The sequence below is a fragment of the Tigriopus californicus genome, chromosome 7 (genome assembly GCF_007210705.1).
Source record: "Tigriopus californicus strain San Diego chromosome 7, Tcal_SD_v2.1, whole genome shotgun sequence".
In the NCBI taxonomy this organism is placed as follows: Eukaryota; Metazoa; Arthropoda; class Copepoda; order Harpacticoida; family Harpacticidae; genus Tigriopus; species Tigriopus californicus.
Window position 1 is genome coordinate 6799354 of NC_081446.1, and position 22754 is coordinate 6822107.

Genomic DNA, 22754 nt, shown 5'->3' on the forward strand with positions numbered 1-22754 from the left:
ATTCTCTTCCCCGACCTTTCTCAAGGAAACTTTTAGACTCTATACCTCACCCATAGACGGAGAACCTCTCTGATACCGGAGATGACATTGTTTATCGGAAATAAACGGGAACATGTGATGGCTAGCTTCGTTGGCCAGGCGAGGTTTACCCCTCCCACCCTAGCAACACAAATGCAAAAAAGCAGAAAGAGTTGGACGTAAAACAGCCTTAACCGTTCAATTACATTATGCGGTGAACATATCTAATGAGAGAAAACCTATCTAGTAATAAAGCTGATTCAAGCAAATTTTCATAAGGTCAGAAATCTCGAAAATTTCCTTTTCTGCGTGGCTTCAAATTGAGACTGGATGCTCTACTTATGATTTTATGAGGAAGAATTGAGCTGGAGTCGCCATTCTTATATCTAAACTCACAATGGTGTAGTTTACTTCCCTAAAAATATCATTTTCACATTTGACGAACCAATCACGAGTTATGTAGCTTCAAAGTGGCCGTAGATTTAACTGGCCCACCCCGTATGTGACAGGAATGTTATTAATATATAAATTAAGAATGAATAGAAGTCATAAGGCTGGCAGCCATAGCGTATAGGGACTGCGATGTAGGAGTCAAACAAACTTTAGAGGCCAAAAAAGGAAAAAGAGTGTTAGTAAGGAAGAACATTGACTTTCTTGCTTCATTCAAAACTTTTGAAGTCATGAATAGACAGAAAAATATCATTTTCACATTTGACGAACCAATCACGAGTTATGTAGCTTCAAAGTGGCCGTAGATTTAACTGGCCCACCCCGTATGTGACAGGAATGTTATTAATATATAAATTAAGAATGAATAGAAGTCATAAGGCTGGCAGCCATAGCGTATAGGGACTGCGAGGTAGGAGTCAAACAAACTCTAGAGGCCAAAAAAGGAAAAAGAGTGTTAGTAAGGAAGAACATTGACTTTCTTGCTTCATTCAAAACTTTTGAAGTCATGAATAGACAGAAACGAACAAAAGTGATTAATCTTCTTATAAATGATTTGAGTTTATGTATGAGAGATTGTAAAATAAGAGTGATGAGTAAAGACTTTTTTGTGTAGTTTACATATCTTGTCATTTTGGGGCATTCTTAAACATTCAGGTGGTTATGACCAAATTTCCGAAAAAGTAACAGTTTTGGTGTCTAATAATCCTAAAATTGGACATTTTTCTGTCAAATTTTTGTAACCCAGAACATTGATAATGCATCTTGGTATATATGTCGCACTTTAATATTTCGACAAGTCATTTATTTGTTACGTTTGCTTTTGCTTAGGAAATTCTGTCCGGTCTCCAGTGGTGAGTTTTTTGAAGCAATCCTGAACTTAACTTGTTAATGAACAAGACTGTTCATGTAGTTCAACTTAGCATTGCATTTATCCAAATCTTGGCTAAGGTTTTTTAGCAAGATAAAGTGCAAAATATGAAAATCACTTTTTTTCTAACTAGTCTTCAAAAGAATTTATAAAAGAGTGTGAATAGTCTGTGGCATCTGAAATTGAGACCTTTGAGAGAATGATGCATTTTTAGAAGTTGCAATATTGGCTTTAGTAAAGTTTGCAACACCTAATTTGAGATTTTGTGACACAAGTGCACCAAAGTAAAAGTGCAAAGAAAATGATCCATTTAGTACAGTTCTTTTCAACACAACTAGCTATTCAAATTCAATAAGTTATAGATAGTTGACAAATTCATTCACTGTTTTGGCTCAATTGAAAATTGATCATAAAAACCCAGTAGTGTACAGCGTCTCAAATTATTCACTTGCTATTGATTAAAAAACAATAGCAATTTAAATTGCTATTTTCATTTTCTTAATTATTGGGCCTGTTTCTTTATATTTTGCCTTTTTTAAAGAAAAAAAATATTTCTATATTTCACCAGAAGTAGTTGAATATTTTCAGTGTCTCTAGTGATGAGAGTTCTGATTTAGCAGTTGATAGTATGCCGCCACACAAATAACTGAATTGATTTTAAATGCCGTCACACAAATAACTGAATTGATTTTTTTCCAAGGAATCTAGTCCAACTTCTTAACCCATACTCTTTATCATCAAACTTGACGTATGAGTTGTTCAAACAATAAATATTAGACAACCTTATTGCATTGTTGTTGCAGCCTATCACTCTATAGAACCATCAATATGAGTAATGGCATCAAATGATCAAAATTAAATGAAGGGTACCAGAAAGCTTGGAAAGTAAAGGCAATAGCTAATTTCCAAGTAATAAGTTATTATCAATCAAAAAGATTGCCTTAGGTTGTTGTGAGAATAATCAGGGAGATATTTTGAGGCTAGCTGATGGTTTCCCAACATACATTACTAATGTGATATCATTGGATAGAAAACAACTCGATTAATATCCTTCTGTAATTATTCATCTGATGGTATCAATGATCCAGTTCTTTTTGGATTTTTGATGTTGCTGAATGTCTCATTCAAATTTACCGCAATTTCTTGTTTACTAACTTGTTCAGAATAAAGCTTGCAGAGTTGGAAAACAGCAGTGTTAACGCTTTAATATCAATTTTTGTCTAGGGTTGTTAATTCTCCTTCTTAACAATGACGCAAGAATAAACGTTAGCAGAGGGTTAACTATAGCTGTCTTTTCCTTACTTGCCGCGAGATGTCTCATTATGAAATAAGCCGTCCCTATTGGTAGAACCTCCTCTTTCCAATCAGATTTTGTCATTCTATACCTTTCGTCTGATATGTCGTTAATTGTGTTCAAGTTACATATTATACCTTTTTGAGTGGCAACTAACTAAAACGAAATATTGTTCTTGATTTGTTAACATCAAAAACAAAAACAAGTCAATCAAAATTTCAAGTCAGGTTGGTTTTCACAATCACACTAATAAGACTAAGAATGTTGGCTGGTTTAAAGAATGCCAAAGAATGGCATTTAGTTTGGGAGTAAAAAGTAAGCCCTAAACACTGAACGAGGTAAAAGCTTTGAAAAAGGGTCTCCGGATTTAGAACAGAACCTGGAAGTTGCGTTCAGGATGCAGAGTGTCCTCATTGAACGATATAGGTGCTCCACAATAGACACATTTATTTTACCTAACCGTCAGGAATGAACTCTACTCGACCATTGAAGATAATAAAAGCCGTAACTGTTAGCGTAAAGTGATCATGCAGGTCAGTAGGATTCGGTAAGTTGAAAATTCGAATCAACAGCACACGAGTATTGTGAAAAGCTTGAAAATAAAATTCCCAACCTCTGCTTGACGACTACAGGGCTCGCAAAGGACGGATACATATCTACGCGTAGATTATTTGTAAAGCAATTAAAGCGGCTGAATTTGAGTTTGATCTGCACACATTTGCACCAAAAGTATGTTGTAGTCACATCTACGTACACCATCCACGCTTCGCTCTGGAAACCAAAACTGACCTTACCGGTTCAACTGACCAGTTCATGTGCAATGTATTTCTCTTGGAAGTATGATTCGGCCTCCTTTTTGACCTAAAGATTAACTTTTCTCTGTTTAAGTGGAGAAGTGGGGGAGGTGGAGGGGAAACGGCTCGTAGGGGTTAAGTACGTAGAGTACTACGATAAACGAGCAACTCGCGGACCTCCGAGTGATCCCGTTGCCATCGCCAAAAGAGAGTCATTCATAGCCACTCGCTAACGATGTTGAATGAAAGCTGTGGAACAAAGGCGGGGACTGTATCCTGCCTCACAAGTTGGTCGGCTAGTGTTCGCTTGTATGCATCCTTACGGCAGGGTCGGGTAGAAGTTTCCCTTTCTCTTTTCGCTCCCGTCTGAAGAAGATCTTGGCACTATTCGAAAGTTGTTCCAAGTAGGCAAGTACTACCAAGGCTCTTTCTTAGGCAGGCTTGAGCCCCAATTTCGAACTAAAGTGTGGTGCGTTGCTCTTCGCACACACTCTTTCTCCCTCATTCCCACCGTGTGGGTGGTTCAGAGAGAGAGAGAGAGAGAGAGAGAGAAAGAGAGAGCACAAACCTCAAGGTCCAAGGAGGCGCTGGAAGCTTCATTGCATCTCCATAGGGTCCTCAGTCATCCTATTTTTCCCCATCCCTCCCTCTATTTCTTTCTCCTCCTCCATCTCCTCCTTCTTCTTGTTCTTCTTCTTGTTCTCCTCCTCCGCTTTCCTCTCCCTTTTCTGCCCAAGTACAAACTCGTTGCTGCAGAAGCTTGCATTTTGCTGGAGGATCCAAAAAATACAATTAAAAGTGACGATAGTTGAGTGTTCTATTATGTGTGTTGATGATTGATTACGACCCAGTGCGGGTCTGCTAGAGAGCTCATTAACGAGAAAGTGCCATCTTGAAACAATTTGTGGCTCAGAACATTTTTAACCGACTTGTTATTGCCGCTTCATTTGGATGAATGGATGAACAATTTCGGCAACCTAGTGAATGATTTTGCAAGGCATGTGGGCTAATGTGGTATACAGCGCTACATGATCGTTTTCTATTAGAGTTGTGCTTCAATGGATTAATATCCGAAACTTTGGGCACGGTAAGAAATGTTATTTAAAGAAAAACTACATAAATATAAATATAAGATCAGGGAGTATTGATGATCAATCATACTTAAAAATCTTAAAATTTAGTTTCAATCATATTTCAGATAAGCGATTATTGGACGAGTGTTTCATGGTGCAGAGTCGAGCGATGTTAAAACCATACGAATTGGGCTATGGTTCATCGGTTCCTCACTCCTTATCAAATCTATGCCAATTCCCTGATTGTAGTCCGTACGGTTGCACGATTGCCCAAAAGTCACCACTCCCTTTGTTCTGCTGTTCGAGGCCGTCAACTCCAAGCTTGTGGCCTTCTTTCATCACATTTGGCACCTAAACAATCTCCTCCTGATAGGAAGAATCCGAAGGTCAAGTGTGGCGTATTCAGGCTTGACGGGCCTCGGAAAGACGTTTGGACTCACTTCACCGCTCGGAGTGCCCCATTCGCGATCAAACACGACCTTCCAAAATCCAGAAAATGTAGGCGTCTTCGGCGTGGGAGGGGCGACCTCCCCAAAGACCCAACTTGACGACAAGTTCAAAAGCAATAATCACGATATCTGGGACGAAATTGCTAATGACGTCAGTTATTCCTCACACAATGACTCTCCTCTCTCCAATCCACACACTTTCAAGGACTTGGGTCTTGTTGGGCGGTTAAGAAGTCACAGCCTGGATTCAGGGGCGCCTTTACTTCCACCACCTTATTCAACTTTGAGCAGCCCTACCGATACGTCATGTCCGAGGAAAATGAAGACATCCAAATACCACAACAGGAAATACGAGTAAGAAAAAAACTCTCGATATTGAGGACTTATTTAGTTCTCACTTTGTATCACCGTTTTCTGTAATCTGAATCGATATCTTCTAAAACATCACTAAAATGACATGACTACTAAACTATTATGACTGAAAAATTCATGCCCCTTGATGAAACATCAACGGTTAACCAATACCTGAACCGATTTATCTTATGTTAGAAGCTACTTAACCGCCCTTCTGTTTAACAATTTATCTAAATCAAATAAGAGTCGAAGACTTAGATACCTGGAAGTTGTGGCACCTGCTATCAGACCATGACTTTGGGTTTTTGACAAAGAGAACTTCGTCCAATTTGATACTTAAAGCGCTTTTCTCAAATTATCAAATCTAGAAGAATACAGACTAGGTAAACCAAAAAAGGGCCTCTCTTTTTTCTCAGGCCCCTCCATTGTTCAATTTGTGCCTCTCTAATATTCGTATACTTTACCGAATATGTGGGATTCATCCTGTGACAGGTTTTAAGTGAGACTTGGTCTAAACACTGATCAGCTCTATATTCAGATCGGGCCATATCCGCCAACACTAAGCCCTTGCTGAATAAAATAGTATATACAGATATCCAGTTGAGTAAAAATTCAAATTTTTCATCTGAACTTCAAGTTAAAGATTATTATTTCAGTACAGTTAAAAACTCCGAAAAAAGTGACATCACTGTCCCTTGACTACTATATCAGTCTTCTTTCTCCCGATATCGTTGGCTTTTGGCTTTCACTTATTGCTCGGTGCTTTGACGGAGACAAATGCCGTATTTTCTCGGGTGAAAAGATTCTGGTGATGATGAGATCATTTAGAGTTCTAGAAATGAGCAGGGCTACACTCAGAGCGACCAGAAGGTCAGTTGGTTACAAACTCGAAAGAACCCTAGACATGGGCCCATTATAATCTAGTTGTCCGTCCGTGCCTTCACAAACAGGCTTTTCAGGGCTTGAATATTACGTAGGGTTTCAATAGAATTGTACAGGCTCGTTTATTCATTTCTGGTCATACCTCCTTCATTCCTTTTTGCGAAAATTTCATAGATAACTGAATTTGACTGAAATAGTGTTAGGTCTTTGAATAATCTCTTGTAAGGAAAGTTTGAGACTCCAATGATCAAGCAATTCTTTGAGGGCGGGGAAGGATGTTCAGAAGTTGCAAAGAGTGGCCTTTAAATTGCTTTCACTCAGAACATTCCATATGATGGCTTTGACACACTATTTATCTTAAATACCAAAGTATGATGACAATGTTTAAATTCATCTCGAATTTGTGTTGTTTCCATTTTTAATGAATGGAATTATTTTGTTTATCTCTTCCGTAGAATAGGTGTATTACAGAGTTGCTATAAAGTTCGCCGGCGATAAGTTTCAGTACTTGTAAATCCACCGTGGCTCAAATTGGCAAGTTGGATTGGCCTCAAACTTTTGGAGGAAAAGCGCTCCTAAAGATCATATAAAAATGTGGAGGCACTCGAAAGAGAATTAAAGGCTGCCTGGGAAATATCACCATTAACGCTGTGTTTGCCACAGTGAATGGAGTTTCAAAACGTATTAGTCAAATTGTTCGGGCAAAAGGAGGTCAAATGAATAATTTTACAAACAAGAAAGGCTAATGGCAGTTCTAACATCACCATAAAAAAGTTTGATGCATGCATCAAACTTTTTTATGAACTATTTGTATTTCTAATTGCCGGCGTACTTTGTTGCAGCCTAGCGTGCCACAGTGAATGGAGTTTCAAAACGTATCAGTCAAATTGTTCGTGCAAAAGGAGGCCAAATGTATAATTTTTCAAAAAAGAAAGGTCGATGACAGTTCAAAGACCATCATATAAAAGTTTGATGAATGTATCTCATATGGTTTTAGAACTATTTGTATTTCTAAGTGCCGGCGTACTTTGTGGCAGCCCTGTAGACCGATAGTAAGAGGGAAGTGTTTCGAAGCATGGTTGAACGGTCTTTCGCTTCTAACTAGTTCGATAATGGGTTAACGAAGAACTACCAAAGATTTGGAAAAGTGAGTTTTGAGACAAGCTCTCGTCCTGAGTCCTGGAAAGGCCGTAATTTGGGAAAGGTAGATATGCAATATTAAAACCCACCAAGACTAAAACTGAGATCCTGGGTCCTTTTAAGCAAGAGTTGTTTGATGACTCATCGCCGTATATTGGGAGGTCACTTGTCTAATTTTCAAAACAATGATGATATTAAAAAACCCTAAAGGCAAGCCATCTGATTAATCAATATATTTTTATTAGGTTTTGAAAAAACACTCGTAAAAAAAAGGAAACTCTAACATTGCAAAAATAAGTTCAAAACCTGCTTTCTAAAGCTTTAAAGCATGTTTTGTGAATGTTATTGCATGAAAATGTGTTTTTTTTAATTTAAAAAAAAACACTGCTAGTTGAACAATTTCCTTCACGTATTCACATAAAAATGACTTGGAATTGTATTTCATTCCATTAACAAAGAACTATCGAGCCTAAAAACTTCCAACAACCTCTCAAAAATTTGTGAATTTTCTGCTTCATTGTCCTAATCATGAAAAAGCTGACAGCCTGGTTCGAAATATCTAAGCACTAGGTACTGAGGTAGTCCTAGTTAAATCTTAACGTAACACTTCCGTTGAATAAACCGCAACCTTCCTGAACGCATTCTATCCATGTTCCAACGAAGATCGATTTTGTCCGTCTACTACGAGGTGATGTCAAAAAACAAATGATAGTCCTTCATTTGTGGCACTCTATTTGACTAGGAAATTTTTTATTTTTTTTATTTTAACAATTCTCAACATAATCCCCCTCGAGTTGGATGCACTTGTTCCATCGTTCCACCCACTTCTGGAACGTCTTGGCAAAGTCCTCTTTGGGGATGGCACCAACCACCCGTTCCCTGTCAGTTTTGATGGTATTGCCGTTGATGTGATCACCGGAGAGATGTCCTTTAACAGTCGGAAACAAAAAGAAGTCTGCTGGAGCAAGATCTGGGGAATAAACGGGGTGGGGGATCACTTTGATGCTCTGGGTGGCCAAGTACTCCACCGTGGTCTTGGCGGTGTGAACGGGCGCATTGTCCCAATGCAAATACCACCCATTCTCCACTAATTCTGGTCGTTTCTTCTTCAAAACCTTCAAAAACCTTCCCATGACGTCGATGATGTAGGCGGAATCGACTCCGGTGCCCACTGGGACACAGTTTTCATAGACCATGCCATTATAGTCGAAAAAGGCAATGACCATCTGCTTTTTCCGTGAAGCGTGGACTCGGGCCTTTGTCGGCCCTGGTGTGCCTTTTTTAGCCATTGCTTGGACTGCTCCTTGGTCTCAGGTGTGTGGAAGGACACTGCAGACTCATCCATGGTTATCACTGGTCTTGAGAGAGGAGCTTGGGCACCCATCTTGCCGACTTCTTTACAAGGCCAAGATCAAGGTGGAGAATATTTTCAATCGTTCCGTGGCAGAGATCAAACTCACTGGCAAGTTGCTTGGTGGTTACACGGCGATCCTCATCTACATATTTGCTAACAGCAGCGATAAGCTCCGGAGTCCGCACCCATTTCTGGGGGTTTTGATGCCTTTTGTCATCCGTGTCCTCACCAGCCTTAACAGAGGCCACGATCTTAAATATTTGCCCAATGGTCATGGCAGAAGGGCCATGGGCGGCGTCGACCAATTTTTTGATATCATTGGCTTTCATGCCCGTTTTGGCGAGGTCCGCGACAAAATCCCTCACGCGGCCCATTGTAATTAAGTCCAGAAATGGGAACGGGTGTAACATGTGGCCTTTAAAGATGGGTCGTTGCTGATGAGCGAAGGCGTGCCAGCCAAATATCGTAAACAATAATATTATTCAGAATTGCCACGGTAATAATTGCTTCTTTATCACAAAAGCTCTAATTTTTACATAGCGGTCACAAAACCTCCACTATCATTTGTTTTTGACATCTCGTACATGTTTGAAACGCATTGTGTTAGATTTTTTTCCAACTACAACAACTGCTATATGGTAATTGGAATTGAATCCATTCACTTGATCGGCTGACTTTCTCTAATCACTTGTCGTTAATGACGTACCCATGGAACTCTGTGGACGTACCTGCTCGTCGCCCCGCATTGCGCACCTATGTAGTGTTTAGTAGTGATGGACTAGAGCTCTGGCTCGGGTTGGCCCAAGCTTGAACGTAGAATAACAAGGCTCTGGAAAATGTTTATTGTAAAATGGACAAACATTTAATGCACATTTTTTTCTTCGCTATTAGTATCAAAAGAAAAATCGTAACAAATATCTTCCTCCATGGCCTTTTTTTGTGTATCTTGCTATGATGAAATTACTTTTAATACTCCCTGGTAGTAACTTTTATGGGATGAATTCATGAATGAAACATAAAATCTGCCATTCTATCCTTTAATCTTTCAATTTTCCCTCGTATTTAAGATGTGTGCTCTTTTTTTCGACAACTACAAGGCTGTTGTTACATGGTCACTTACTATGTTTGTGATGTTAACACAAAAGAAATAACAGAAAAGCTTTTGTGTCATTTGATCGATGTTTTGGGGATACTTTTTTCAGTCATAGTCGTGTAACCTTGACAGAACGATCCTCTATCTAATTTCAAAGAATTATCTCCATCACATCCCTATGTAGAGGTGAGTGCCTGTTGAAGTCGGTGGTGTTATTAGTGAAATAGTCTTTGAGACCCGTGGAGGACGTAGATGGGCTGCCGATGGATTGGAAGGACGGTGTGTAGGTGATATGGCAGGTGGTGTGGTGCCCATGGCAAGTTGGGTTACTCGCTTCATTCAAAGCCAGCTGCTGCTTAAGCCCTCCTAGGTCTGCTTCGATAGCTCCAGAATGAATCTGGGAAAACACGCCAGCTTGTTTTATCTTACTGCAATTGGGAGACGCCGCTCTAGCTTCAGCTGTTTACACTAGTGTGAAGATGTAAACTCTGTCTAGTGGCTTCATGATGTGTGTCTTTACCTCCTCTGATTGTCCAGAATTTGGACTTATGGCTCCTAAAGAGTAGTAGAGTGATTGTGCTTTTAATTTTATGATGTGGGACATTCCCCGAAATTTTATGCTGGGAGTTGAGGAAGTGACTGGCCTCACAAGTGGTGTCGGTGATGATCTGGACATTGGCTTATTTATCCAACCTGCGCTCCTAAGCCATTTTGATTTTTCCTTGTTATTGAATGAAAGAGACGAGCTAAACGGACGCAACGACGACGACGACGGCGACAACAACAACGACAAGAACGTGAACGAGAACGAGGACCAGCAGGAGGTAGAGGAGGATGTCCTCCGCCAATTCTGCCAAGTTGCCTGTTTTCTCCCAGCCTATGCCGACGTCTGGCCCTCCCCCTCGTGTGAAGCCTCCCTCAAATTCATTGAGGCCTCTCCATGAGGATGAGGATGTCGTTGTTGTTATCCCTAATGACACTGGAGAGGAACTTGTCGGGGTGACCAAGGGCAAAAGTGCAATCGTACTGACCACCAACACCAACACCAACGCCACCACGTCACTCAATTCCATTTATCCCGAGTAAGCCAGAGAGGTTTCAAGCTGAAACACAACCTAAACAAATATGCCTTTGAAACCCAATAAATGGCATCATGTACACATTTTAGCTCAAATTAACGTTATGCTTGGCCGTAGATCGTTAAACTGCCATTGATGGATTTTGCATTCTGCCCATCAAGATCCATTTGATTAGTTTTTATGAGCTAGCTTATCTAGAATTAATAATCGTTGTAATATATGTAAAGGGGTATGCAGAGGGCTGATAACTTGTTTTGACTCATTCAAATTCAATCGAAAGGACATGGGTCCTCTTCCTTTGAAACAGATTTGATGTTGAACAAGGACAACTGCTATGATGACCGTTACTTCATTTTGTGTTAAATGTTATGACAAGAGTAAAAAAAATGCCTGACGTCTTATGAATAATAAGAGGCACTATTTGCACAAGGCTAACAAAAAATAATAACTTTTTTGCCCATGGCCAGGACTTCATTTATTGGGTTTATTTTTTTTTAGATTTATTAATTTGATTTATCGGGATGAGGCACCTGTTAATGCCACTTTAGCCCAGTGGTTTTCTTTGATAATTAACAAGTGCCTTTGGTTGTGATTATAGTTCATATAATAACCAATCTTACTTTGTCAACGCATTTTGTAGTAGTCATCAGTCACATTAGGTGTCTTGGTTTGTTTGTGATGGATTCAATTTACCGGCTTATACGAGCAAGTAGTACTGTCATATTGAGCCAGGTGAGGTTTTGTAGTACGGTGTCGGAACTGCCCCCAAAATGACATCCTTTTACATTTTGTAACACAACGCACCGGATCATTGAATATTTTGTTAGGTCTTGGTGCAAGTTGGTTGTAATGTTTGGGTATGCTCAACAGTAAGAATCAGGGTGCCATGCATCAGTTTTTATTGCTTTTCCTTACACTTAACAAACCTTATTCTACATACATATGTTGATAGAGTCTAATAACGACAAAAAAATCAAAATTCATAACATGGCGTGACACAGTTGACAGTTTAATATCCACAACTATCTTTCATCTTAATAACAAATGTATCTTACAGTATTTATCAAAGTGAATGGTGATATATAAAGAAGTTGGTTTCACTAGTCTGAAGTTCTTCCAACCGTTTTTGTTGAGTGAACTTGTCCAAGTCCAGACTGAACCACCTACAAGTAAAGCATTCGAATTGAGTCGTAGGAATGTATGTGTAAAAGTGAAAACTCTGTTGTCTGTCTAAGAAGGTTGAGAAAATCAAGGGGAAAAGAAAAATACCAAAAATGCTATATGTTAAACGTGACAAGCCCTCTACTTAAACAGCATCCCCTCTGATCTTTATATAACCAAGGGAATGGTCTAATCACATACAAGCATGAGTTTTTTGACAAAACCCTTGCTGATACCATACCAGATACCAACCTTTATAAAAGCATAATACTCTGAAAAACATTTCATTCTATCATTCTGACGCAAGGTCTTATTTTTTTGCCAGTAAATCTTTTGCGATGACAAAATAATGAGTAATTTGATAGAGAGAAATTCAGCACGATGATAGGTCCACATAATTGGTCAGAGAGTTAGTTGGCCTTTTTAAGCATTGATACTTTTACTACATCAAGATGAGCTTAAAAGGTGCCTAAATCTGTGCCATTTTGTGCTTGTCTAGAAATGGTCACAAAGTCACCACTTTACTGAGTAAACCATAGAATAAGTAACAGAGGAGTAAAAATCGAGTTTGTTGTGTTTTTTGCTGCATCTGAATCGGTAACCAATGGACAGTGCAACTCTAGCTGATGGAAAGCAGCGCCTCTACAATCAGAAACTATAGCCTACCAGCCAGTCAGCTGACATTAATTCGCTCTGAAAACTAGTCCGCCTTGCTAGCTCTCATCGCACTCTCTAGGAGTTGCTTCCTCTATGAGTAAACCATCAGATGAACTAACAAGTTTCCAAATATGATTTGAATTGATGCATTTCATACTTAAAATATAAAAAAACACTCTTCAGAGAAAAACCATTGACTATTTGCTTGAGTGACATTGCTCATTATTTCCTTGAAATACTACAATAAATAATCATATAAACTCTCAATGTAACTCAACCTTGTGCATCTCTGCTTTGAGGGTCCCTTGTTAAAAAACCTGAAATTAGTATTGCTTTCCTCCTCCTTTTCTTTTTCCTGTCAGTTTTTCTGTTGCTACCTCTGTTATTAAATCTAAATATGAGAGGGGCCTTTATAAAAGGCATTTAAGATTGCTCATACCTTGAAAAAGAGACCAAGTTATGGTGTAATTAAACCTGTAACTGCTCATTTGGATGAAAATCCATATTTCATCAATGGAGGGCTTTGAAAAACATTGATGACTGGAGGAAGCTGTTCAAAATTTGCCATTTTTTGCTTGTCTCATCTGTGCATGACAAAATTCCATCATCTATTGTTGACACTTACTGTCCTCCCAAGGGTAAAAAAGAGAGCTATGAGTTCAAGTTTAGGCTTTCCCTTGCGTCGATGAGTGAAAAGAGACCCATGAAAACCCGTTTTCATAAAAGAGAAGATAAAAGTATATTTGAAAATGATTCCCCAGTTGATTTTCCCCCTCTGCTTTCCGTGAAACTGAAGGATTTAGCGTGACTACCTGCCTTTTGTACAGAGAGCCTTACAATTCAAGAATGAAAGCTTTTGTGACTTCCATATTTTTTAAGTGATTCTTTATTTCGTGTTAATCCGGTGACTTTTTAAATTATAGTTTTTTCATTTACATTTGTTATCTTAAACAGTTCTATAACACCGATTGTAAATCTTTAAAACTGGTAAATCAAAATTATTATTTTTTTAGTGGAAACTCTGTTGTGCGAGTTCGAGCCCAGGTGATGATGAGAGACGATTCAACCGGTGGCTGGGTACCAATGGGGGGCGGAGGCTTATCAAATGTTTCCGTGCGAAAGCGGAAAATTCATCACGAAGATGACCAACCTTGCAAGCATGAATACCTTATCCACGGGAAGCGCATATCAGATCAAACGGTAAGTTTTCAGCATAAACCCACGAACCTAACCACAACTATTGGGAAATGGAATTATCTTATTTTCATTTTCTAAGAAGTGTGAAAAGATAATAAAGGTTATAGTCAGGCCGGCTATAGTTAAAAATCCTGGAAGGTATTTGACTGCGTCCAAAAAAAAGCCAATAGCATGTTATAGCTGACTGATGTACTCATTAACAATTATTTATCTTTCAGATCGTTCTTAGTTGCACAATCAAGAAAGATTTTGAATACAACAAAGTAATGCCAACTTTTCATCATTGGAAGACTGGAAACAAAAAGTTTGGCTTGACCTTCCAAACTGCAGCCGACGCTAGAGCGTTTGACAAGGGGGTCAAAATGGCTATCGAAGACCTATTAGATGGTGAGTCACAGAGTTAAGAAGTATGTAACACAATTCTTGGTGAAGCTATTTTATCACTTAAGATTTCAAAAATTGGTTGCTTTCGCGGCAGCCCTAAACAATTTGACCCTGTTGATTGTAAGTATAATGTGAAGTGGAAATGGACAAAGAAGATTCGGGTTCCAAATGTTTTTGTAGTGGAAACTTTGGCAAAGAAAACAGCATTCTGACACAGAGTGAGGCTTCTTCAGCACACATAGGAATGAGCAGCAATTTAGTTTTTTTAATTGGTGGGTGCCATGGTTTAAGGGTTGAGCATTAAATCGCCCATCTCTTACGACCGGCAGTATCGCGTACATGACAGATTGGTTCGGTGGTTATGGTTAGCGTCTGAAAGTTTCCTTCAGAAAAAATGGGGAAGATAATCAAACTCTCGCACACGGAAACCACTACGACACGTCTCCCCCCCCCACAGAGGTTAACTTCCGGCATCGGGGTTTGAACTCACGACACCTGAGATGATTTTTGCCTTGTTCGCGTTACCTCTTAGGCCGCGGACTTTTGTATTTCTAATAAGAATAAAGGGAAACATTTCGTTCAGGAGAAACTGTGGAATCATTCTTAGAAGAATTGTTAAATGTTCTTATGAAACATTACTCCACTCTTAGAATAATACAGTCAAATAATTTATCCAGCGTCCTTGCCGCTCGCGGCCTGCTCATAATTGGAAGAGCATCTTATCTCGCTCTTAATCACGATAATCGATTGCAAACTTGAATAAAGTGCTTCTCTTTCTTTCGGTTTTCCTTTGGATTTGGTGAGTATAGCAAAATCCTTAGCCTGCCCTCATAAGCATTACCGAGAAGGCACTAAAAAAGGTAAATTCTTGTTTATGGTTTGTCACCACAAATTCTTTAAGTACACTGTGTTCAAAGGGGCCTATAAACTAGAAAAAATAGAGGCTTGAGTAAAGGGCGCCTTTCGCAAAAGTCTCGTCCATTTCAAATGATTTGATCTGGAATTGGATAGAAGCAGAAAAAATGACATGTACATTTGGTTGCAGGTTTAACCGAAACGTCACCTCTTCACCAATACAACAAAGATGTCGGCGACGAAGATGTTTTTATGGTAAGAATCGTAATGTTCCTCCTTTTTTCTCTTTCCTGTACTCATTGATCGCCATTATTGGCGTTGGTGTGGAACCACAGTAAACCAAGAAAAAGACCAACAATAATGAACCATGTTTGCAATGCCATGTATGTTCTACCTCAATTCCACGATTCTATCCTATTTCAGCAACTTGACCTCCCTATCATCAAATCAAGTGGTGTGTCAGCAAAACGGACTTCGACCTTTTTAAGTGAAACAAGTTCATATCATAATCAGCATCAGCATCTTCCGCTTCATGCGCTCTCAGCATCAAGCCCCGCCCCTCCATCGGAAGGGTGTGTAGGGCTTCGAATCAAGAACGATGCATCATTTATTTCCTCAAATCAAGGGTTGTCGCCTCCTGATTGTTGGTCTTCCGCTGCAGAGCAGCAACAACTTCATCATGAACGGAAGCATCTTCTTTCTTCCCATGATGAGGAAACAAGACGGGATAAGGATTATTCATATGTAAAATTTCCTCCTCAGCATTTCCAAGCTTCGACTTTGGCTGCAGCCACCCATGAGTACTCCTATCCCAAGCTAGTCGATGCTTTCCCACCCAACAAGCACATTGGCAGTACTACCGGGGAGTATTGCCAAAAGAACTGTGATACGAATTTCCCTCAGGAGCCCATGCGTTGTGATGATTCGGTCTCTCATACGAAGAAAGGTTTACATTATCCCTCTAGCATACCTACTCAATTGCTTCAGCACGATGACAAGGATGGTCTTGGGGAATCAATTTCCTTTCTCAAAGCTAACCAGAGTGGTGGTAGTTCCAGTGGCTTTCGGGGTTCTCCGATGGGCTTCCGATCGACAGATCCAGCATGCCTGGACCGGATCAAGAAAGGGTCTGCCGGATCCTCATCTCGTCAAGAAATGCCATCTGCCCTTTTACAACGGCACAAGCTTACCTGTGCTCATTGTCGCGAGTCTTTCAGCTCAGAGGAAAACCCTCCCGGCTCTTGTCATTACGCTCCAAATTGTCTGCGTCGAGGTATCGAAACAATAACTTGCCTTCAGTGTGCCAAGTGCCTGCTTTATCATTGCCTGTCAGACAGCGAGGGGGACTTTGTCCATCCTTGCGAATGCTCTAATCGTGATGGTCATCGGACCCGTCGCTGGATAGGGTTGAGCTTACTCTCCATTATTGTGCCATGTCTATGCTGCTATTTACCGCTAATGGCGTGTTATCATTGTGGGGCCTTGTGTAAGATGTGTGGGGGAAGGCATCAGCCGGTTGCCCTGCATTCATCCGTATCTCCAAGTTAATCAACACGACCTTTCAACTTGCTGGTCGATCTAAATCCGAAGGAAACACTTTGAATTATGTTCCACATTTCAATGGTTTCATTTTCCTTACGCAATAACAAGATCTATTTACTCAACCATAAAAATATGCACGTGCATCACGTGCTTATAAAGTAATTTCAAAATTGTCCAACAGACGATTTTAGGAACCTTTGTTCATATTGGGAGGCAACATCTGAGTATTTTTTGGTATATATTTTTGATTTTGACGGCGGTGAACGAAAGATCCTTGTGTCAATTTTACTTGCATGTTCATTTGAAAACAAAAATCAATCTTACTTAGATCCAATATCTTGAAATATCAATTCAAACACAGCTTATACGATGAAGAAAATATATTTATTAATGCCCTGATATGTTGACCTTATTTGGAGAAGAACACGTGATGGACACTGGTATATACTTATTCCCGCCTAATTCAAGTTAGGTGGGAACGGAAATGCACCGAGCAAGGCAGCCATTTGCTGAAAATGTAATTTGACTAGATTCGATTGTTTTAGCCCCAAGTTTTGCCAGTGAGGTGGTTGATGGACGAAGCCAGCCTCATTTCGTCCGTCTACATTTTTGGACAGAAGAGAGGTCGGAAAGGAGAATGGAAGTAAGGACCTCTCATATGACAGGACATTGCGCCAATCACTACACTACGTCTCCTCGCCAAAACTTGCGCCAGCTGTGACATAGCTTTATCCGTGATATTCATATTTATGTTCTGTTCTTAGTGGACTCGCTGCTTTACGGCCTGATCTAGCTTTGAAAGCTTCCTTGAAAATTGGGTGCATATGGTGGTAGAACACTAACCTGCACCACAAATCCTGACTAACCTACTTAAGACGTAATTGGTCATTTTGATGCACATCCTCTTAGCCTATACTACAACGGATTAGTTAGCCAGTAATCTAAGGAGTTTGTACCCCTCGTGAGAATTTCGTGAGAGTCCTTTTCATTCTCATCTCCCTCCTCTCGTTGCGGACAAACAAACGGAGAAATACAAGAATACGCTATACGCTACTTATTGCTGATCTAGTCCATGGATACCTTTAACAAGAGGATTGGAACATAGAATCTATGGATTGGACATGACAATCGGCGAAGCAAGGTCACTTTGTGAAAACAACATTTTAGCGCCCCAAAAGTCACAAGGGATACTACCATACATTAAGAAAAAGACATTTAAAAGAAAAAAAATAGTTCTTACGACAAAAATTCGAGTTTTATTCCTTTTAATGAAAATATCGAAATTGTTTGGGTTATGTAGTAAAAAGTCCAGAGTTTTAAGAAAAGGTAATTATGACTAAAATAAAAGATGTGCAATTTGGTCTCAAATGCCAGTACCTTACTGCCTGTTTCCATTTATGACTTCGTCAAAGAGTTGTGACAAAAAGAAAAATCGGCCTAGCTCCGCTGATGTCCACTCCTCTAGTTAAAGGTCTCTCTGTCTAGTCTAACACCAAAAATACACCACTAATCCTTCTGAAACACCTTTCAAATCCTATAAGGTTAAAATTGCAAACACTTTATATATCCAAATAGTGAAAAATAGAGAGCTATATATGGTGTGCTTGCACCAAGTCAGCGAGTTTTCATCATCATCTTTTTCCATTATATCATGCTAAAAAAGCCAATGGTAAGTCTAGAAAAGGTAATACTTTTAAGATTAGACACCAAAAACTTGCAAAACTGTGCTTCTCCGAGTACTATTTGTTTGAATTGATGATTGCCAAAGTGTTGGCGGTTGTCAATCATACAGCATACAACCTCATGTAAAATGATGATTTATATGTCATAATTGTTAGGAATTTTACCCCTAAAGAATTTGAAACGTCTCTCAGAAGAGCTGATGGCTTACTCATTGTGTCACAGTACTTTTCCAACAAATTGGACAATAAATTGTTCATTAAATAATCCCTTGAGCGCATTCTCTCGTTTCTACGTTTGTTTGTCCGCACCTGTACGAAGCAGAGGGCGCTTCCTCCCCTCAATGAAAAGGACTATTGCCAAGTGCTTTGATATGCACTTTTGGCTCCAACTATAGGGTGGGTGAGCAAAAATGTCCGGTCCTTTAAGTTGAATCGCCTGGTAAAACCAACCACTAAAGAATCACAGATCTAGTGTTATCTACTTTGGTAATGAAAGGGCGATTCTTTTTGCTTTTTTGTCCTTTAAAGTGAAAAATGTCTGAGCAGCCAATGAAAAGGCATCGATTCTCTGATTTACTTCATGCCCAAGTTCCTCAAAAAGACATTGATAAACTGTTGGAGTTGATGTCACAACCGTCAGACGTTTTCGGCATGCCAAAAATGCTGGGAAATCGACGGAAAGAGCTATAGGAAGTGGCGGATGCAACAAGAAGAGGGACGAAAGCTTCCTCAAGACCTTTGATGACCATATCAGCAAGGACCCCACCATTAACATCAGTGGACATGGCGGCATTCTGGACAAGAAACACCTAGCCTCCCTCATCACTAGATCCCAATCCTCTTGACTATTTATGGTGGGGCGCAATTGAGACCGAGGTGAATGCCACTGCAAATATGAACTCCCTTAGGGCTACAATTATTGAAGCCTGGGTTGAATACCCAGAGGATTCCATCACGAAGCCTTTTTCCAGATTCCAGCCCCGCATTGAGGCCATCATTACGATCAGTGAATGAAACCTTGAATGATTATGACCAAATTAGTACCAGAAAGAAACTATATTTTTGTCACTTTTTTATTATCTAATTAGTTCAACAACTACCTACGTTTATCCGAATTTCGGTGAAGTCGAACCGGACATTTTTGCTCGCCCACCTTGTAGTACAATTCAAAAGCACCAGAATGTTCCTCAATATGTCAATTCATATGACTAGCCATCACTTGAGTTGCTTTGTTAAGTGATGCAATCCAAAGCAAAATGAGTGCTCAAGAAACAAACAAAAACCAATTTGCACGGTGTTACTCACAATACTGATAAAGTTTTTGAAAAAGCCAAGCCTTCTAATAACTATTTTTCTATCGTTGTTATTGAAACAAAAGGAACAATTTTTGTAAAAAATAATCTTGGATTCTAGCTATGATTAGAATATTAATCCACTTAAAACCTACAAAGAGATAATATTTTTAAAAACGTAATCAATAGATGTTGGGAGTAACATTAGCTACGTTTCCAACTAAAATTCTATTCAAATCCATTGAGCTAACGATATGATATCACGCTTTCAAAGATTACGTTTGCATCGCATTTGACTACAAATTGCTCCGGTTATATGTTAAAGCAATTGCCAAAAAATATAATGTTCTTTTGCTATGCCTAAAATATAAATGAAAATCTTTCACTTTTTTGAAGCAGGTAGAAAAAAAACGAAATTAGTTGGCAACATAACTTAAAACTTACTTAATGTCAATATTTCACAATTGTGATGCCATACTTGTCAATCGCAACTTTACTCAAGCTTACTCTTGAATTTTGACAAAATTATATTAAGGTCGAATAAAAACATCGCTAGTACATAAAATTAATTATTGCAAAAAGTGACAAATTTGAAAATTAAACTGTCACAGGTATCGTTCAAATGCTGTAGAAATATGATAGTATAGTGTAGCTGTTGGCACTTAAGTAAAATGAAAGGCAATTTTACATCTTTTGTAATTTTTAAGTGACATTTTTTGCAACTTTTAGCTTTTAAAGAAATCTTAAAGAAAATGGAAAAATGTTCTTTTTTGGTGTTTATTGAAAAAGTTAATCATATGCCTTGGAAATAACAAGACATAATTAGGCCACTTTTCGATCTGTAAAGGTGTAAAACGCAACTTTCAAGTTGCAATAACTAAGCATCTGCTGAATAAAAGTTTATGAAATTTTATGTCAATACATAACTAAGAGTACGTTCAATACTGATTGACTACGTTTTTGACAATGATGCATTGTAATGGGCTTTAAGTTATTTTACACACTTATCTGAGCTAGTTTTAAACATGTGTACGTGTATTTTACAAAAGTTGTTCCTTTTGTCTCTTTGACAAAGAAGAACATAAATAGATGTCTTGGCACTTGAGCAAACACTAAACTAAGGAAATCTGGTATATCTGAAGGCAAAGCTCGATATCAGGATTTTTTTTTGTTCCTAGGGCTTTACGACTTTGGAACAGATTGCCTCAAGAGGGACGTAATTGCTCTACAGTAAACTAGAGCCCTCTACAGTAAACCAATTCAAGACCTGGTGCGATACCTATTCAAATGATATCGAATCAGTATGATGAAACTACTCATACGAATGCTATACCAGTATGATTTGAATTTTACATCTTTTATTTATTTTTTATAACCTTCATGGTTTCTGGCGATTATACTTACATTACAATAAAAACCCAAATATCAAATTTGATAGCTCTAGTTCTCTAACGTCACCATTATCCTACTTTGCGTTTAGAGTGTCTCCTGAAATTGAGTTTCTCTCTTGAGTTTACTTACACTTGAATGTATTCGACATCAATTTGAACTTAAAAACTTCTAACATGCTAATGAAAAGTAACCACGTCAAATACCAACCTTGATCAGCCATTGGTTATATAATAAAGATTATATCTATACCCAAGAACTGTGTTATTTTGGGCTTTCCATGTCAACACCAAAGCTTTTGACTTTTTGGGAAGCGGATTGGAACTTTTCTTCGTTTTAGAGGCAAGTCATGACTCTATTGTGGTCTCCAATCGAAAACCTAGGAGTGTACTTCCCCAAGGAGTTAGCAACATGGGATCTTGAAATCCATATACGAGTACACTATGCCTTATGAATTTTGAGACGGTTTTTGTTAGCCCGTAATCAAGTTATGGCCATACTGAAATATAAATTTCCCGCGCTCTTTTGCACCACAAGAGGTCAATTGAAATTTTCAAATATCTGAGGCAAGATAATTTGTGTGCTACATTTCATCATGGGAGAAAGAAAAATAAAGTTCCTCCAGCTCATGCTGAGCGGCCAGACCTTAGACAAGGCCAAAAATGAAGTTGGGATCAGTCGTGAAACTGCCTTTTGTTACAAAATTTCCCCAGGCACTTCTAGGAAACCTTACCACCGACGCTGCACTGTTGTGACCTCCAATTTAAAGAAGAAGAAACTGACTCGGGCATTCAAGACTAACCAAACGAAAAGTTTTCAGGAGACTGCTCGGAAATACCACATATCTGAGGCTACAGTACGAAGGGTTGCCAAAGATAACGGTTTTAACTCAGGGGCAACATGTAAAATACCGTTGGAGACATCTTCCATTGTAGAACAATGCAAAATTAAGGTCAAGGCCGCCATCAACCAGCTTATAAAGGGTCGCTCAGCTCTTCCCCTTATCTTTTTAGACGATAAATGGTTTGTGGTTGATCGTCTCTTTAACAGCTGTCAGGATCGAATTGTAGGATCTTTCAAGAAACCATGTGGATCTAATGCAGAGATGGTGAAAAATCTCTGTTACGGCTTTAAAACAAAAAAATTCCCCCAATAGTGTGCTAGACCTCATACAGCCAGAGTCACAGTAGCATGGTTGGACGAACATTTGCCTGGATTCTGAGGTTCCAAGATTTGGTCTCCAAACTCCCTCCAAATTAATCCTCTGGACAAGGCAGTGTGGGCGTATCTTCAGAAAAAGGTCAAATTCTACAAGCCACAGAAACATTCAAACCTTAATGGCATCCATCTAAAAGTATTGGAATCAAATGTCCGAGACTAACGTCAAGAGATGGTGCTTACATTTCCGAAGGGATTTGGGGGACGTAGAAGCAAATGGTGGCTCATTTCTGACTGAAATGTAAAAAGCAGTGAAACGGATAAAATAAAATAGAAAAGTGTTCTTAAATTTGCAACTTTTGCTACATAGAAATTGCTTTTGTAGAAAAGTTTCAATATTCATGACACATAATATAGATGCTATGAACAAAAGTTGTACGACGGGTGGGCACAGATTTCGTTTGAAATTCTAAAAATGCAATTTTAGACTGTTTGTTGATTGGTCAAGCCCTAATTGCTTCCTTGTCGAAGGCCTCATAATGCCGAACCAAAAATTCCATCATTTGTGGCGGTCTTTATGTTGATTGGT

General features: G+C 39.1%; 1 protein-coding gene across 3 annotated transcripts; it reads left to right on the forward strand.

Annotated features, from left to right (window-relative positions):
* The first annotated feature begins 5102 nt into the window (after positions 1–5102).
* Positions 5103–17043, forward strand: LOC131884221 (sprouty-related, EVH1 domain-containing protein 2-like). Of its 3 annotated transcripts, none has more exons than XM_059231925.1 (6): positions 5103–5300; positions 13680–13866; positions 14082–14250; positions 15057–15107; positions 15293–15357; positions 15526–17043. In XM_059231925.1, the coding sequence occupies exons 1-6, from the start codon at positions 5266–5268 to the stop codon at positions 16648–16650; spliced, it is 1632 nt and encodes a 543-aa protein (XP_059087908.1). In that variant the 5' UTR covers positions 5103–5265; the 3' UTR covers positions 16651–17043. The 3 variants fall into 3 exon arrangements, with proteins under 3 accessions (XP_059087908.1, XP_059087905.1, XP_059087906.1); XM_059231922.1 differs by lacking the exon at positions 5103–5300 and adding an exon at positions 9985–10851; XM_059231923.1 differs by lacking the exons at positions 5103–5300; positions 15057–15107 and adding an exon at positions 9987–10851.
* Positions 17044–22754: the final 5711 nt, after the last annotated feature.